Source organism: Paroedura picta, chromosome 2 (assembly GCF_049243985.1).
Source record: "Paroedura picta isolate Pp20150507F chromosome 2, Ppicta_v3.0, whole genome shotgun sequence".
Classification (NCBI taxonomy): Eukaryota; Metazoa; Chordata; class Lepidosauria; order Squamata; family Gekkonidae; genus Paroedura; species Paroedura picta.
In genome coordinates this window covers 81364292-81383757 of record NC_135370.1, presented here as the reverse complement: position 1 = coordinate 81383757, position 19466 = coordinate 81364292, and the positions used below count along the sequence as shown (strand labels likewise).

Below are 19466 nucleotides of genomic sequence, written 5' to 3'. Positions count from 1 at the left end.
CCGTATGGCCCCGCATAGCGCAGCAGCAGCCCGCCCCCTCGGGATCAGGCAGCCGCTCCAGGGAGGAGCCTCGCGGGTCGCCATGACAACGGCGGCCTAGGACATGCCGAGAGGCCTGGGCTGTGCAACGGAGCCGGGGAAAGGCGTGCTCCCTCTGGCGCTCCCTGCGAGTGTTGCCAGGCCTTGGCCACGGAGCGGTGCGAGAGAACGACCTCTGTTCTTTCATACGGGGGGGGGGGAGGGAGGGCTTTCAGGTTGTGAAATACCTGGAGACTTTGAGGGTGGAGCCCGGAGTGAATCCACTTCCATCCAAGTATAATGTTATGGAGTCTACACCCCAAAGCAGCCATTTGCTCCAGGGGAACTGATCTCCTTAGTCTGGAGATGACCTGTAATTCCAGGGGATCTCCAGGGCCCACCTGGAGGCTGGCACCCTGGAGAAGGAAGTACCGGTTGCTGACGCCTCGTGTGCACCGTCTCAAGCGTGTCCCTCATAATTAAATAACAAGTAGGAACAAGTATCTCACAAGGAACAAAGTTTAGGAATCATTGTTCGCTTTAGTGCAGCTTCAATTTGCTGATTGCTTGAATCATGCTGATAAACTGTGCAGCTCTTGTTTTTAACAGTTCCAGCTGATGTGCATTTTTGCACAAAACATATACTAGGATAATTCAGTCAAGAAAGTGTCAGGGATTGTTTATTCACGGGGAAATGTGGTTGCTAATCTTCAGATGGGGCTTGAATTACAACTGACTTCCATACAACAGGTCAGTTTCCCTGGATAAAATAGCTACCGTAGTTTGGCAAGTGGATGACATTTTATCTGCTGCGGTCCCTCTCCTTTCCCAGTCGTTCCCCAGGCTCCTTTAGGGATTTCCCAACCCTAGTTGCAGATCTGTGAGAGCCAGATAGAGATACAATAGTAATCTCTGCTGTCTTGTGTTGCGAAATGAAACAGCAAATAAGTTACACAATCAAAAAGAAAAATGCTTGGCGTCTCTGTTGTGGATGTTTCTCCAGTTTTTCCACAATACAATAACTCAGTGGATGGATGAAGTTTTAATCCAGTGGCACCTTTAAGACCAACAAAGTTTACTCAAGGTATGAGTTTTTGTGTGCATGCTGCTTCAGACCTTAATCAGTTGATGGACGTTGCAGTGGTAGAATTGGGAGGCACTGTCACATCTTGCTATGGCATGCTTTATGAGCATGACAGCAGTCTAAATAAGGTTGAAGAAATGTAGCTGAGTGTCATAAATTTTCCCATATATCTGTTACTATTAACAGTAGTATTGGATCTATTTGTCTCATGTCTTTCAGTTTCAGGGTTGTGCCTGCTACTATGGCATATTCTCTTAAGTGCCCAAACCAGAGTGGTGTAGTAGTAAGAGCGGCAGCCAGCTGGGTGACCTTGGGCTAGTCACAGTTCTTTTAGGTCTGTTCTCGTAGCTTCTCCTACCTCACAAGGTATTTGTTGTGGGGAGAGGAAGGGAAAGTTGTTTGTAAGTCATTTTGGGATTCCTTTGCATAGTGAAAAACAGGGTCTAAAATACAGTTCTTTTCATGGTTTGCCACCATTGCTAAATATTTTAATAATATCCTATATATTAGCGATCCCCAACCTGTGGGCCGTGGACCACATGTGGTCCTTTGACTAATTGGAGGTGGGTCCCGAAGGATGCCTTCTCCCCCCCCCCGGCCCTTTACTTCATCCCCCCCAGCCCTTTACAACACACTTCATTGTTGTGGTGTGTCTGTATCTTATTTTGAAGGGATATTTAAACATTACCATAGCAATCAGAGAGCGCTAGGGCAGTGGTTGAGAGTAGAGGAGTAAACTACCCCCCCCCCCCACTGGGCCTCAGTAAAAGGCGTTGAGTGGTCCCCGGCGTTGAGTGGTCCCCGGTGATAAAAAGGTTGGGGACCACTGCTATATATTCACTTTTCACATCTATATGTCCTTCTTCAGATTCCTACTCAGGGCAGTTCACAAAATCATTAAAAGATAAAATCAGTAAAATTAACAGCATTAAAAAAATAGCCTGTAAATACTAAGAAGAGTTGGATTTTATGACCTGCTTTTCACTACCCACTAGCCAGTTTGGTGGTGGTGTGGTTAGGAGTGCGGACTTCTAATCTGGTGAGCTGTGTTTGATTCCGCGCTCCCCCACATGCAACCAGCTGGGTGACCTTGGGCTCGCCACAGCACTGATAAAGCTGATCTGACCAAGCAGTAATATCAGGGCTCTCTTAGATTCACCTATCTCACAAGGTGTCTGTTGTGGGGAGAGGAAGAGGAAGGCGACCGCTTTGAGACTTCTTTGGGTAGAGAAAAGCACCATATAAGAACCAACTCTTCTTCCTCTTCCTCTTCTTTGGAATCTCAAAGTGGCCTACAATCACCCCACTCTCTCCAGTTAAAAACTCAATCGCATAAAAAGAGTACAAAACATTTGGCAGCCTTAGTAATCCTCAGGACAGTCCTCAGTTTTACACTATCACTTCCTATAGAATCAGTCTTTAGGAAGGGAAAAGAACGAAAGGGAAAGAAGAGTTGGGACTTATATGCCGCTTTTTTCTACCTGAAGGTGTCTCAAAGCAGCTTACATTCGCCTTCCCTTTCCTCCCCCCATAACAGACACCCTGTGAGATAGGTGAAGCTGAGAGAGCCCTGATATTACTACTCGGTCAGAACAGCTTTATCAGTGCTGTGACAAGCCTACGGTCACCCAGCTGGTTGCATGTGGAGGAGCATAGAATCGAACCCGGCTCGCCAGATAGAAGTCTGCACTCCTAACCACTATATGAAGCTGGCTCTCTGTTCTCTCTTTTCTGTTCTCCAAAGCTGCCTGTGGTGATGTTTTTCAAAGTGTGGGTAATGTCAAATACAAAGTATGCTCAAACACTTCTGGACTGGGACCATAAAGGAAATACTTTAAAAGTCTACTGTTCTGCAACATACTTGCTCAGTGTTTGTGTTATCAAAGTGGTCTGAACTTATTTATTTAGATTAAATATTTTATATCGCCCTTCTATACGGCTCTGGGCCGTTTACATAGAATGCCATAGGTTAATTACATAGAACACTGTAATATTAACAAATATAATGATCATAACATAACATGTCAACCAGAACAATATTTGGAGGACTGCTTGAGTTTTGGAGAGCTGATGGATGAAAAGCTGCATTGTCGCAAGCAGTTGGAATGAATAGACTTTTTAGTATCATGCAGTGTTGGTTCTATCAAATTGTATATGATCAGGATTGACAGAGACATAAATTAACACACGAACTCAAAGCTCCATGAGTTGGGACCTAGATCCAGCTGTTACCAATCCCTAATTGTTTTTGGAGGCAAAAGGTTCAATTTGGTCCTGGTTTACAACTTTTTAGTGACCTCAATGTTGGACTGCCAGTTCTGGGTTGGAAAGTTCTTGAAGATTTGAGGGTGGGGTTTGAGAAGGGGAAGGACGTCTGCCGGAAATTATGCCATGCAATCCACCCTTTGAAGCAGCCATTTTCTCCAGGGGAATCAATCTTTGTTGGATGGATATCAGTTGTAATTCCAGGCAATCACCAGGCCTCATGTGAAGGCTGGAAGCCCTATTTATCAGCCACCCAGACCCATAAAAAATCTACAGGTTTGCTAAGTACAACTGGTGATGAGCTGGTCTCCGTAAAAGCTGATAAGAGAATTGGTATTCTGCAGTTAAAACTAAGTGATGTGCAAGAAACATTAACATAGCTAGAAAAATGGACTTTTCCAAGCAAGAGGTCAACTTTTACTAAAGTGTTTTGAATGAAATGCAAAGCTGGAGTTCAAGGACAATTACAGCAACAAGAGACCAAATAGCGCACAAAATCATGATCTGCAGTCACAGGGTATTTCCAAACATCTAAAAAAAATAGCAATAATGTGATGGCATAGCACTAAAAATTATTGCGGCTCTGGCCATTCATCACCTTGCTGTCTTGCTTCCATCTGCTGCCTTTTCATGCTTCTTACATTCCATATGCCTGCTTGAAATGATGGAAGAGAGCAACGTGCTTTACACGCGAACAATCCCCTTTCTCAATGTTTTAAAGAGCCCATGATGCCCTCAATTCTGTTTTAAAATTCAAACCTCCATTGAAACGCCTATGCATCTAATCTTCGATGCATAGTGCTTGTTGAATGTCATCATTATGGCACTTAAAAAAATAATCTCGTTCCTGATTTTTTTAGGGGGAGTGGACTTTAGAGAGACATGCTTTGTGTGACAACTTTTTGGCTTTGCTTGCATGCTTATACGCCTATTCATTGCTCCAGACAGTTCACTTAAAAAAAAACTCTCGTCCCCGAGAGAAGAGAGTGGAAGGCGGATGTGAGAGTGGGACATTGGAGGCAGAGATAGCGCTACTTTGCCTCCATATATTTATTTGGCTGATGTTGATTTCCTGTAGCTCACACCATATAGTTTGGGAATCCACTTTATGCAATTTCCCAACTAGCGCTTAAAAATGGCAGATGTTGCTTTAGGTTGGCGATGTGCAAAATACCAAAAATATAGTGTCTTCATAAGATATGCTACATTAATAATTGCGGAAAGGCCCAGCGGCCTTTGCTGTGTAAGAAAGGCTCGTCAGATCCGAACTATTTCATACGCAGTGCTGTTTGGTAGCATCATGCTACCAGTGTGGCTGCGTTTCACTTCGTGCCACTTTTTAAGAGTTCAGCAATTATATATAAAACAAAAATTCTTAAGGGCGGATTCTTTTTTTAAAGTGTAAATTCATAGTGGTCAGTCTATTAGGAATATGACGGTAAAGAGCCTTTCCACCGTTCTGCTCCCTGGATCAAGCTCGCTGGGAAGCAAACAGAGCCGTCCTTCGCCCTCTGCTCCAGCGCTTCAGTTGGGAAGGGGCGGGAGACGGGAAGATGGCAGCCCTGAGCCCACAGTTGGTTCGCCTGGAAGTCTTCTCTTGACTTTTCTGTTTTCTGCTGCAAGGCTAAACGACTGACGCAAGATGAACTGGAGGCTACATTTTAGAGTCTTCACGGGAAGGCAGCGATTTCTTTCTGCAAATTTTCAGAGATTAGTAGGTAAGAAAAGACACACTGGCTGTGGGGAAGTGTTCAGAGCTGTACTGAAAAGCGGAGAGGTACTTGCAGAGTCCTGTGTGAATTAGTTTACAGCAGGAAGAAAGCTGGCTATTGGAAGCTGCCTTAACTAACAGGCCAACCCATGGTTCTTTTTCTCTCAGTAGTATCTTTGACTGGCAGCTGATCTTCAAGATCTCAAGTAAGCAGAGATCTTCCCCAACATTTCCTGCCCTGCATTCTTTGGCTGAAGATGTTGGAGACTGACTTTAAATGGAAACCATGCACTCTGCCCCCCCCCCCCCCCCAATTAGTCTTGTTTCCAGCTCTCTGCCAAACTCAATGTATGTAAAAGATTTTGAGCATACACAGTGGTTTATGATTCTATCTTATCCAGTCAAGTTAAATTTAACTTCTGGCTTCCTCTTTCCCCTTTTATTTAAAATATATATTTGTATAGCACCATCTTGACAAATGTTTGATGGACAGATAAAAACATAAACAGTAAAACCAATATAATCAACAATAGTCTCAAAACAACCAGCAGCACAACCTCAGGTCAATTTCCAGAGACCCCTTTTATTTTTTATTTTTGTTATACTGCCCTCTCTTGCGACTCAGGGTGGTTTACAGTGAAATTCATGGTACAATACAAAGAATGTCATCATGAGATCATACAATGTTTGAGAACATACTATTTCTAACAATAGAGCTCATAACCATAGAATGTTCAAAATTTAGCATTTAATTATAACATTATAGTTTTACAATTCATGATTTTATATTTCAGCACTGAGGTTCGACACACCTGTCTTTGAGACATAGTTGGTGGAGGGAGGCATCTCTAGGTTCTGATTGATAGAATTGTTTCATTGGCCTCAACCAAAGGCCTGGTGGAAGACCTCCATTTTGCTGGCCTTGCAGAACTGTTTTAGTTCAGACAGGGCCCTGATCGCTTCTGGAAGCTTGCACCACCAGGTGGGGGACAGGAAAGAGAAGGCCCTGGCCCTGGTCAAGGCCAGACATGCTTCCCTTGGGCCAGGGATCACCAGCTTATTGGAGCCTGCAGAGTGCTCTTTGGGGGGCATAAGTGGAAAGGCCCAGGTACTCAGGGCCCAGACCACATATGGCCTTGAAGGTGATTACCAGAAACTTAAACCTGATCTGGTATTCAACTGGTAGTCAGTGCAGCAGTTGGAGTGCAGGCCGGATATGGGCCCTCCAGGGTGTTCTTGTAATAATCCTGGCTGCTGCATTCTGGACCAGTTGTAATTTCTGGGTAGCCCCGCATAGAATGAGTTGCAGAAATGCAGCCTAGAGTTGCCTGGATCACTGTGGCTAGGTGTTCTGGGTCAAGTTGGGTGCTAGTAGCTTAGCTTGGCACAGGTGGAAGAACACTAGCCTTGCTATTCCCCCATGCTCTTTAGTGACTTATCTAAAGTAGAGTGTAAATCTGTCTTTTAGGCAAAGATCTGTTCTCATGTCTTTTCCTGTACATTGACAAGCATGCAGGCAATGCAAAACTTGAGTTAATAAGGTTTAAAGGTTTTTTTCTATTTCTCTGCAGAAACTATCTTAACAAACATATCAAGCTTGCATTTGAAAATGATCATTATATCTTCCTCTAGGATGGAAGAATCTCTGGATATGCACTCGACAGCTTCATTACAGAAGATCCTCTGTTTCTATAGCTTGCAGAAATTTAGTTTCATTGGGATCTGTCTTCCAACTTCCGAATAGGTTTTTTTTGCTGCAAAAGCCTCCAGAAACAATCACAGAAAAGCTGGCAAGCATATCTGGAGAGAGGTATGGTCCAATTTCTTGTTCTTGTCAGTTTGACACTGAATTCTGGCATCTCCTGCTCAAAACAAGTTTGGGCTTTATTTTTGTGGGTACATCTACAGTATCCCATAAGAACATTAAAAACTGTCTTGCTAGATCTTCCCAAGACTCTGCATTCTGTTTCTAGTGCACAGCAATCAGATGACTCTCCAGTTTGACAAGTAGGGAATAAAAGTGATGCCCCCCCCACCAGACTTGGTACATAGAGGTGTAGCATCTTTGAATCTGTCTAGCCTATAACTTTAGAGTACATTATGACACCTTAAAGTATCTCCTTTTCAAAATCCTTTTGTCCCATCCCTCCCTTACCAATCCTCCTTAAATTTTCTAAAATAACCACAGAGCAATTGTTCTTTCTTCCTCCTCCATTTGCAGACACTGTCTCCCACTCCATTTCTCCAATTCAGCTTTTTCTCTCTCCATTTCACCAAAACTTTATCACATGTCATTATCTTCGACACCTTCAAATCCGAATCACTGCTGAGAGCATATGCCCCATAAGATAGTCTCCTTGACAAAATACAGGTTTTGTGTCTTCTTCCATTGATGATTGTGGGCCAAAGCCCTTCAGCCACACAGCTTGCCATGGAAGGTGAGATGTTGAATGTGGTGGTCACGACTGCTATAGGGACAAGAGCAATCTCTCTGGAAAGGCCAGGTAGCTTGTATTAATTAGATTCTCCAACAAGAGAATCAAGTGTCACTAAGTATCTTTATCGCCCGATTAGTAAGAACTATTGCCAGTAGGAAGACATTGACTGCTTTTGCGCAGAGTAAGTCCTGTTTTAATCTAAGTTTTGCAGTGACAGTGGAACTTCTGCACAGGGGTTTTCTCTGTGTGTTTCTCTCATGTCTATACTTTCCACCCACTCCTTGCTTCCAGCAGGCCTTTTGCCTTTAAAAAAAAATGGTAGAAGGACCATCATCATAGTGTTAGGACACTAATAAATGACAGGAATGGCATATCTTCTTGTCTGCACTCCCCCCCCCCCCCAAGCCCAGTACACTCTTTCAGGAGAAGAAAGTGCTAAATCAGGTTGGGGAAACGCTCAGAGGAGCTAGGGTAAACCTGGAAGGCAGGGCTGACTACATGATGTCGCTGTAGACCTCAAAAGGAAGAAAGAGCCCTAATAACCAGTAGTTCTCTAGTCAGGAAACCTGATTAACAGACTCATTTGTTTTTTTGTTGTTTGCTTGTCAAGTTTAAGGTCTATCTGATCACTGTTTTGGGGGACCTCCAGGTCCATTTCGTTATCCTTGGATTTGCCTTCATCAATAACATGTAGTTTGGCTGAGTTGCTTGAATTACCTGGATTTCTTTATGGAACTTTTTAAAAAATGTGCTTGTTTCTGCCATTGAAATTGCGAAAACGTCAATGTGTTTGAATTGGCTGAAATGAAAGAAGCCGTTTATTGGCTAACTATGTACTAACCTGTTTTTTATTATGCAGTTTCAACTTCTGGCAACAAGACTACAGATACTTATGAAAAAATATACATGTCTATAACTTTAATTCTATATGAAACTGCCCTGTCTATTTTTTATAATTTTTATAATGTTCATGGATTAACCTGAAATCTAAGATTATTCATAGTCATTGCTCAATTTTTAATACCTTTTTATGTACAAACTAGTAAATAAGCCCGCTGCAGGCTTAATGCAGCGGGCGCTAGGGAGTCTGGCGGGGCTGGGCGCGGCTGGGCAGGGGCGGCTTGGGCTGGGCCCGCGAGTCCGGCGGCATGGCCTACCTTGGCGCTGGCGACCCCCGAACTGGCTGTGGGCGTCGGCAGCGAAGCGATCAGCGGCGGGGCTGGGCGGGTTGGTGGAACCATGTTCGGAGGGTGTGAGGCCGGGCAGGCTGTAGGCACGCAGGGCAGAGGGCGGCAGCAAAGCGGCGGGCACGGGCGCAACCAGGTGCGGGCGCGGCGGGTGGCGGCACATGTCGGTGGAAGCCATGTTGGGTGTGTGCAGGTTATGTCGGAGGCGGCGGCAGCGGCGCGGTGGCGGACCATTGGAGGGCGCTAGGTACGTACAATCTTCTGGAAGCCTAGGGAACTGTCGTGGGAGCTCGCCTCCTTCCCTCCGGTGTGGATGGGACGTTTCGGGACTGCCGGGGGCTCCCTTGCGGCCGGCCTGACGCTTCGCGCCTCCGACGCGTCAGGCCGGCGGCCAAGCAGCAATCGCAGTTGTTGGGGCTGGGAATTGGAGGGATCAATTGGCAGGCGCTGTGCGCCTGCCGATTGGTCCCTCCGATTGTCCGGAGGAAGGGTCCAATACGGACCCTTCCTCATCACGGACACATCCCGCCCTAGAACCCCTTAGCCTTTTATTTAGTCGGTGTTAAGATGGTGCCCGTGGCGCCACGGGCGGTGTTAAGATTATACTAGGTTGGAAGACCAATTCCCATTTTTATAGTGCTATTAATTTATATGGTTTTCACACAGATAGAATAATCTCATTCTGATTGAATAAATGTTATATTTGCCTCTTAGTAATCTTTTGAATTTTTGCTGTGTTGCTGGCAGGATCCAAGGAGTCAGATCTTTTTCCTTATCCAGTGCTCCAATGGTGTTCTTTGGAGTTGGCAGAGGTCGAAATAATGGTGGAAAAGTTAAGCTCACCCTCAAGGATGTGACAGAATTCATTCAAAAGAAAGAATGCTATAGGATAGTAGTAATGGCTGGAGCTGGACTAAGTACTCCCAGTGGCATCCCAGATTTCAGGTAGGTGCTACAGGATTCCTTACCCTTTGGACTAGATTTTCTGCAGGAAGCCATTTACACTCTCCACTAAGGAGTTTCTGCTCTGCAGAAGCAATTTTCAGTGGCTACCGCACAGGTCATATCACATGTGAAGCAGCCGGAAGAAGCAGACAGCAGGAACAATATATAAACTGTGGTCTTTTTAAAAAATGTATAAGGAGGGGAAAGATGTATCAGCTTAACTTTTTCCTATTCATACATGATGTCTCATTGCACTAGGCCCCTGTTCCCATTTGCCTCAATGCAAGGCCAACCCTTTTGGTTTGGCCATAATCTCTGCTGCAGAAGGAATTTAAAAAGAAGGTAGAATCCACAAGACTGGACCAGGCCTCTACAACAGTTTGGTTCCGAATTTTTTCATCCATCAGTTTATCTTTCATAAATAATAATCATCTGTGGTTGAAAAGAGATGATTGTTGTATCTCTCATTTTCTGTAGTATATGTCAATCACTTCTTCCTTCACTTTCTCCCAAGCAAAGTGTATTCAAAATTACCCGTGCTGTCCCCAAGGCCTCCCTCCAGTTCCCCAGATATGATGTGCTATCTGAATACTATGCAGTGCTTCTGAAACTGTGCAGTGGGGAGGCTACAGTTATTTATTTAAGACATTTAAATTTTTCACTGTAAACCACCCTGAGCTCCAAGGGAGGGTGGTATATAAATATAAAAAAATGACATAAATTTCTACACTGCCTTGCTTCCCAGTTCAGGTTCCCCAAGGCAGCAAACATTAAAACAAAACATTTAAACATTTAAAATCCAAATATATATAAAATATTTAAAACAATTAAATAAAACATAGCCCATAAAATTAGATAGGGAGGAGGGCTCACAAGAATTAGGGATGTCAAGCAAACACTGATGGAAGGCAACAAAAGAGGAAGGGCATAAATGGAACACCTAAAGTACACTTCTGCAATTTCTGGGGAGGGAGTTCCAAAGTTTTGGCTCCATGACCAAGAAGAGCCTTTCTCAGGTTGCCACCTGTCTAGCCTCATATTGTAGGGGCACCCAAAGCAGTGCTTCTGGAAATGTTCAAAGAGATTGGACGGGTTGATATAGAAGGAGGTAGTCCTTAAGGCTTTTGGCCCCAAGCCATATATGGCTTTAAAAGTCAGTATCAGCACCTTGAATTGGGTGGAGAAGCAAATTGACTGTTAATATAGATAGAACAAGACTGGAGAGATATACTCCCTATGACCAACTCTAGTTAATTTTCTGGTTGCAGTATTCTGTAACAACTATAGGTTCTGAAAAGTCTTCAAGGTCAGCCCCATATAGAGCTCATTGTAGTTATCTAATCTAGATGTTACCGGGGCATGCACCATAATAGCATGTTATTTCATGCTCAAAAACAACCAAAGATGGTGAAAAATACCTTTGGACATCACTGCCACGTGTTGATCCAATTGGAGGCCTGTGTCCAGCAGCACCTCCAAGGTATCTGATCCTTTAAGGAAGTCCCCAACTATCCAGAACTGGAGATTTCCCATTCCTGGGTCAGTTTTTCTCCCTACCAGTACTTCCTCTGTTTTGCTGGGATTAAATTTCAGCCGTCATCCATCCAAAAATAGCCTGTAGACTCATGTTCATGGTTTCCACAGCCTCCATAGGATTGTTGGAAATGTAAGACGGCTGAGTGATATCTGCATATTGGCGGTTACTCAGTCCAGATCCCCAGAAGCCCTCTCCCAGAGGCTTCGTACAGATGTTAAAAAGCATAGGGGAACCTTGCAGGACCCCCACACCACACTCTGAAATCAAATGTATACCATGGTTGATGGTATCAGAAGCCATCAGGAGAATTAACAGGTCCTCTATGATCCTGAAGATGAAACTCAAATACTTTGGCCACCTCATGAGAAGGAAGGACTCCCTGGATAAGAGCTTAATGCTGGGAGTGATTGAGGGCAAAAGAAGAAGGGCACGACGGAGAATGAAGTGGCTGGATGGAGTCACTGAAGCAGTGGGTGTGAGCTTAAATGGACTCCGGGGAATGGTAGAGGACAGGAAGGCCTGGAGGATCATTATCCATGGGATTGCGATGGGTTGGACACAGCTTCGCATTTAACAACAACAACTATGTCCATCTCCCATCACAAGTCATCCCCCAGCATGACCAAGACATTTTAGCCCCATAACCAAGCTTGGAAACAGATTGGAATGGGCCCAAGTGATCCACAAGGGTCATTCAAGCAGGTGGTAGATTTCAAGCTTCCAATTTATCTGACTCCTTCCTCAGACAGAATAAGTTGAAAGGTGTCTCACACAATGTTGGCACCCTAAGGCCATCTAGTCCTGTCACTGCTAATGCAGAATAAAAGTTTGAACAGATGCAAGAGATTTTATCCACTACGTTTTGAGCAAAATGATTTCAGTGAGCTGCAGAACAGTCTACCACCTCCTGTACGTTAGCGTCTGGTTGGTCTCTGATTACCCCCAGAAGTTCCACAGATCTATACTGTGTGTATGCAATGGTAGTGAAAATATTGTTTGTTCACCACCACAGAGAAGCCTTTAAAAAGAGCTCCAGCTTATGTCTTGTTGGATTTGTCCTACGTCTTTCTCCACTGTCTCTCTAGCTGTCTTCCGTGTCTTTTCATCATCTGCAGGCCCTTAGCGAACCAAGGAGCTTCCTGGGCTCTTAGACCTGAGAGGGCACTTAGGAGTGATCATGTGAATTGCCCAGGTCAGTTCCTCATTCTAGAAGTAATCCAGGCTAGCAGCAGGAAATTCCCCATAGGTCATCAGAAAACCAGTCAGATCCATCAGGGTATACAGGCAGATCATCTTAATCAGTCCCCCACCTATAAAGTCTTTGTATTCTTGAATGTCTAAACCTCAGCAAGTAATGATCTGACCATGTCAATGGGACCCTCTTTAATCCCCTCACCTTCAGATCACTCTGCCCAGAACAAAATACCAGAACAAGAAACTGACCTGTGCATTGTGTGGAGTCTGTTATTATCTGAAACAGGCCTGTGGTTGTCATGGAGACCATGAAATTCTGGGCCAGTCCCCACATGAACATGGATGTTGATGTCCCCCAAAACAACCAGCCTTAGAGTCTTTGACATCACCCCTGAGACTACCTCCACCAGCTCAGGCAGGGAGTGGGCAGGGAGTCGGCAAACAGAATCCCAAGCCTGTCTCACTCCAGCACTGGATACACACTCTCAGAACCAGCAGAGTGAGTCCTGGACAGATCATCAGAGTCGGGGAGAGAATCCTAATATACCACAGCAACATCTCCTCCTTGCTTGCCAGGCCCATGCTAATGCATTATTGTGGAAGAGGTTAACTTTGCCCCCTTCCTCTAGCTAGGTCTGTCATGTATGATAGGTCAGCCTTCTCATCCAGAATTATGGATGGTTTTGCTTGTGATTGACCTAATATTTAGCGGCAGAATGGAATAGTTCTACAAATGGATCTTGAAAAAATATAACCCATCTGCAGCTTTCTCCTTCCCCAAACAAATAGAAGAATCCAGTGCTCAACAAATTTATACTGTTCATTTTAAATATTCATAAATATATCTGAGCAAAACATTGTGTTTTTGAGATCATTTCACGCATCTTGCAGAAGTAAACCCAAATTTACCATTGAACCTTTTGGAACCTCCTGTCCCAGCTTTCTCTATTTCTCCTTCTCTCTCCTGGACTTGTATGTGAGAGAGTCATGACCCACATTTGGATTCTAATCCAGTTTGTGAACCAATGTCTTAAGTTAATAAATCTCTGCTTGACCAACCTGAGACACAGGGGCCCTAATTGTGTTACAGTCTGTATGTTCCTTTAAAACATGACCTAAAGGAGATTCTCTGACAAGTTGTCATACAGCTAGGAGGGCCCATTAAAAAAAAAAACATACAATTACTTAAAGTAGGTTTGATTTCCTACATCATTCTGGTCTGTGATTGTATATATAAGCTTGACTTGATTTCCTACATGTTTTGCCCTCAATTTAAATATCCTGTTTATCTCTGCAGGTCTCCCAAGAGTGGCCTCTATGATAATCTCCAGCAGTATAATATTCCATATCCAGAAGCCATCTTTGAACTTAGCTATTTCTTCCAGAATCCTAAGCCTTTCTACATGTTGGCCAAGGAGTTGTACCCTGGCAATTACAGGCCCAACTACATCCACTACTTCCTCCGACTTCTGTTTGACAAAGGGCTTCTCTTGCGTCTGTACACACAGAACATTGATGGACTGGAGAGAGGTTAGCCCCTCCTCTCCAATTTGAAGATACCCATGTGGTTTAGTTAGGAACAGGAGGACTCAGGATCAAATCCCCTCCTCTGTCATGAAGCTCGCTTAAACGGCATTGAGCTGACTTTGTGTGATGGGTCCCATTTACCTTTCATGTCATTCTGAGGGTGAAATGGAGGAGTGGAGAGCTGAGTATGCTGCCCAAGCTCCTTGGAGGAAGGGTAGGATAAAGATGTAATAAATAAACACTGAGGGGTGGAGGCAGTGATGGGGTCTTGGGTGATCATCTGCTTTACTAACTTTATCATCTCCTTCACTAACCTTGGGTTAATGAAATGTTTCAAGCTGATTTTCTCTCTGCCTTTTATGTTTTAGTTGCTGGGATACCTGCAGATAAACTAGTTGAGGCTCATGGCACATTTGCTTCTGCAACTTGTACAGTCTGTCGAAGATCATACCCGGGTGAGGACTTTAGGGTGAGTGGCTGAACAGAAGAGGAGCTGCCATAGGATTACCAGAAGCATATTTGAGGAGGTTTGGGTTATGTTGCCATTTTGTGCTAAGATTCTTGTTTTGGAGGGTTTACAGAGCTGTGTTTGGTTTGGTTACAGTGTATAGTGAATGGAGTCCAAGCAGTGGGTTAAGAGCCAGCTTGGTGTAGTGATTAGGAGCCAGCTGGGTGGCCTTGGCCTCGCCACAGCACTGATAGAGCTGTTCCAACCATGCAGTAATATCAGGGCTCTCTCAGTCTCACCTACTTCACAGGTTGTCTGTTGTGGGGAAAGGAAGGGGAAGGAGATTGTAAGCCGCTCTGAGACTCCTTTGGGTAGAGGAAAGTGGAATAAGAACCAACTCTTCTTCTAAGTGTGATGTAGTGTGTCACTGTGGTTTGTATCACCTTAACATTGGTTTATATGTAGTCACGTTTGATTTCATTTCAGGCAGATGTGATGGCAGACAAGATCCCTCAGTGCCCCATATGCACTGGAATCATCAAGCCTGACATTGTATTCTTCGGAGAGGAGCTCCCCCATCGGTTCTTCTTGCATATGACAGATTTTCCTATGGCAGACCTGCTCTTTGTCATTGGAACCTCCCTTGAGGTCTGGTCTACCATGAACATGGGAAGCGAATGAGAGCTGGGGTTTTGAGACAATGTGGTTCTGGGAATCTTGAAAGTACAGAGTAAGCAGTCAGGGTTTCTAATGGAAATGGAGGGTGGCAATTCCGGGATCAACAGTCTCATCGTGACCTGTTGGACATGGGCTTATAATGGTTTATGGAGCATAGACTAAGCATGGTACCTGGGTTGCTAATTATGTAAGAAATGTGGCTGTAGGTTACACAAAACGGGAATGTGGGAAGTGTAAGTACAATTTTCCTCTACAACAGCCCAGTGTGTGACCTGCTGTGGTTCAACTTGGTTCCTATTATAGAAATAGTATTGACTGATAATAGATCAGTGCTGGCTGAAGATGCTGGCATACATGCGTTGTTGGAATCAGATGTAATGAAGCAGCATACTTGATTCCCTAAGCAGGAATGAGCCAGTTCAGTAGTTGAAAGAGAAAAGTGGTTGAAAGAGAAACTATTGTAATGCTGCATTTACTTACTTCATTTATACTCTGCTTTCCTTCCCAATTGGAACCCAAAGAGGCCTACATTTTTCTCAATTTTATCCTCCCAACAACCCTACAAGTAGGATAGGCTGAGAGTGTGTAAGTGGCCAAAAGTCACCCAGTCTCCTGGAGCTTAAATTCAACACTCAGAACACTATATCACACTTTTATGAGTTGTAAGATGTCCTGGGTTTAAATGTTGACTCAGCCATGAGTTAACTGTGCCATGTTATATTGTGTGGTCTTGCAAGTGCAACTCCACTCTGTATTACTGAGTAATTGTAAAATTACCAAACTATTTGTGTTGTTACAACCAACGTTATAACAATATATAATAGAAGTTTTATTTCAGTCTGCTGGCTGTGATTCCCGTAATTTAATAAATGTTTGAGTTGACAATATGGGGAAGTCTGACGCACAGCTCAGATGCCTACTGCTAAATTAAACATCCGAGGTCTGGGGGCTTGCATCTCAGCAGGAACTAATAATGATATGCTATGGGTTTCTTGTCAGTTAAATTTAGTCCCAGTGACCTTTACTTTCTTTCTTTTTCCCCTGGTGTTCGATTTTAGGTGGAACCTTTTGCCAGTCTGGCAGGTGCAGTCCGCAGCTCTGTTCCACGTTTACTGATCAATCGGGACTTGGTGGGGCCATTTGCCTATCAGGCACAGTACAATGATGTAGCTGAACTGGGAGATGTGGTCAGTGGAGTGGAGAAGGTGGTGTCCCTTCTGGGCTGGAAGGATGAGTTGCAGGAGCTAATTAAGAAAGAAACTGAAAAGGTAAGTAACCTTGGTCTAAAACTCATGATGTTCCTCAGTCTTCCTTCTTCTTGCAAAATCTAAGTGCAAATAAATAGCAAGATTTCTGAAAGAGCCCATATAACTAACTCTCAGTCTCTATAGCTTAGTGCCCATTTCAGTGTTTCCCAGAGTTAATGGTATGGATTCCATTCCAGGTGAATGTTATGTATTAAAATATTTGTACCATGCTGTTCTCACCAAAATTGGTTACAACAAAATGTACATTGTATAAACAAACAATGCTAGAAATCTATCAACAAACTAGGTCTTCAAGCTGGTCCTAGATTCTGTGACTGGCTCATCTAAAAGTATAGGCTGTGAGCCAAGGGCTAAGTTAAAAAGGTCCAGAACCCATCCTTGCCATATTGAAATTATACCTGATCCCTGAACTGCAAAGATCAGTTCCCTTGGTAAAAATGGCTGATTTGGATGCTATCCTTGCATGCCTGGATTTGTCCTGTGATTGATTTTGAGGTGAATGCTAGAGCTGGGATTATTGGAAGTTTCTGGCATTATGTTGGAGCAGCAAGAACAAGAGACATCATTGCAGCCACTATCAGGAATTCTAAGTCAACAATGTCAAAATGTCCACCTTTGTGGAATCTAATAATTTTTGTGTTCTGTTTGCACTAACCTTTCCATTTACAATGAAATCTGGAGGAGGTTCTTTGTACCAAGTCATAGGCTTTCAGTTTTAAATTCAGAAATATCTGCATACACTCAAGGCTGCTTGACAGATATTTATACACATAAGTTGATATTTCCCCCCTACATGTCTTAACCCAGAGTCAGAGATGCCTTCTGCCTAAAGTACTCTTGTGTACAGGGATTCTCCACTGACATCACTTCCTCTGGTCATAGATGAGACCTGGGTCAAGGCTGCTAGCAGTGAGCTGTGCATGTCTCAAAAATACTCAGTTGAGGCAAGGATATTCATATTATACTGCTGTAGAATTACTTACTGGGTTTTGATTCTAGATGGCTGAGTTCTTCCAGATATAGTCTGTAGATATTTCTTCAGTGAATAAAAGTTGAAAAGAATGTTCTTGTTTTTGAAACTTAAACCTAGACACCCGTCATTCTTGTGTCCTTCTCAGAATTACTGGCTTTTTTAGGTTAGATAGGACATACACAAAGCCTCCATGCTTCAGCTTGGTTTCTTTTTCCTTTTTTAATGATTTGCCAGCCTCCCTGTCAGAATCCACTGACCAACTCAAATGGCCATTGTTATTATACTCCACTTGCCCATGATAGAAGAGCAGGCAATTAGTTTAATTCTTTTTAATATTTTAGAGTTTACTGTATTTATTTTAAATTTCTATTATGTATACAACTTTATATATTTTACCCTATTGGAATCCACCCTCAGTCCCTTCAAAATAGGGCGGAAAATAAAATGTAATTATAATTTTACTTGCAGCATTAGTTGAGAAAGAGAAATCCCTGTGGGTCGCCTCTATAATCCTTTTCTGTTGAGTAGGACAATGTATGGAGGCTACCCATGTGCTTTTATTTCCTCTGCTAGAAGCACAGATCTAATACCAGAGTGGGCAATTAAGAGACTGGGAGTGGGGAGCTCATCTTCTGCATAATAATAATTATTATTAGATTTATTACCCGGCACTCCCTGACGGCTCATGGTGGGTTACATAGATTATATTCCCTGTACCCTTCCACCAATTTGCCAGTGTTGTTAGACTCGTTTTTTTAGTAGATTAACATAGCAGTTGATTCAGTTGCTCTCCAAATGTTTTGATTGCAGTTTTTATCTTAATAAGCTTGAATTCTTTCAACTGAACCATGCAGATGTTATTGTATTGCAGTTGGTATTGCTTCTTTCCTATGCTTTTGTTTTTTGAACTGATAGACCAGGCAGGCTTCACATGTTATGTTCTTTCTGTTTTTAGCTGGATGAAAAAGGCGAATAGTAACTTTGACCTCTACTGCTGGAAGCTTTTGTCGCCTAAAGAAGCAACTCTCAGACCAGTCAAATGTTGCTCTTATATACAAGCAGAGATCTGGAGTTGAAGATGCTGTCCATGCTGGTATCATCTAATAAGTAGCCCTGAAAGTAATAATAGTTGGAGAGCGTCTGGGTTTCTTCATTTTACCTCCCATGACAGGGTCAGCTTTAGCATCCTGTTGGAGCAAGAACTTGTTACCCATTTGTGACAAAATCCAACATTTCCCCCTTCCCATTTGTTAAGCAGCCAAGATTAGGTCAAGTGGCTATTATGGTTTTTGTCAAAGGTCAACCTCAAAATCTGTAGTTGAGTTCTGTGTGTGTGGTAAAGATCTGTTTCCAAGCAGAGATTCTTAAAATAATCTAATGTTCATTTGCAATGTATCATTCATATAAAATAGGAAGAAGGGTAATGTCTATACAACATTGTGTCTAGAAACAAATTATAGTACCATGGGTGTATTGGTACTGCAATTTTAATCTGAATCAACATTTACCCAGCAGCACTATTAATCAAAATAAAAGCATCTTTCATGAAGATCCTATGGTCTGTTTAATGTTTGTCATAAATTAACCAGAATTTAAAGTCAGAAGCTATAGCCTCTACCCTTGTGTTATCTTCCATTTATCTTTAATGGTTACCTGAGACATTCTTCATTCTTTAAATAATTGTCCCATTTATTTACATCTAGGATATTTTGGTGATTACTTTGAACACCAATGAGTTGAAAACTTTTAAACTTTGAAGACACCAACATTCTTTCACTGATTATTAATTGTGAGTCTGTTATTACTTATTATCCAGTTAAGTACAGAAAACATGTATTCATTGCCTTACTAGTTTATAAATTAATGTACATGGATAATAAATAGTGCATAAACCTTTATGCAGATGATGGGACACAGAATAAGACTAGCCATTCATGCAGCTCAGATTTAAGGTATTCATGGAAACAATTCTGTTTCCAACATTAAAAAATGTACAGTAGTACTTAAATCATGATTAGAAGTGGCCAGAATATCATCATCCAATTGCAGGCATCAGGCAGGATCCTCAAAATATCAGATCACTGCAGATTAACCCACATAAACCTCAATCTCCTTAGCAAAGTTCACTTTGTTTCAGTCTCCACACACTTCCAGTTGAGAACAATGTCTAGTATCATCCCAGCTATACCTCCT

The 19466-nt window shown here is 43.0% G+C and overlaps 1 protein-coding gene across 5 annotated transcripts; it reads left to right on the top strand.

The window, feature by feature from the left end:
- The first annotated feature begins 74 nt into the window (after positions 1 to 74).
- Positions 75 to 18824, top strand: SIRT3 (sirtuin 3). 5 transcript variants are annotated; one of them, XM_077321228.1, is made up of 9 exons: positions 75 to 197; positions 4991 to 5085; positions 6711 to 6888; positions 9451 to 9648; positions 13677 to 13909; positions 14275 to 14375; positions 14841 to 15002; positions 16091 to 16300; positions 18229 to 18824. In XM_077321228.1, the coding sequence occupies exons 2-9, from the start codon at positions 5010 to 5012 to the stop codon at positions 18247 to 18249; spliced, it is 1179 nt and encodes a 392-aa protein (XP_077177343.1). In that variant the 5' UTR covers positions 75 to 197; positions 4991 to 5009; the 3' UTR covers positions 18250 to 18824. The 5 variants fall into 5 exon arrangements, with proteins under 5 accessions (XP_077177343.1, XP_077177342.1, XP_077177344.1 ...); XM_077321227.1 differs by lacking the exon at positions 75 to 197 and adding an exon at positions 576 to 1102; XM_077321229.1 differs by lacking the exons at positions 75 to 197; positions 14841 to 15002.
- Positions 18825 to 19466: the final 642 nt, after the last annotated feature.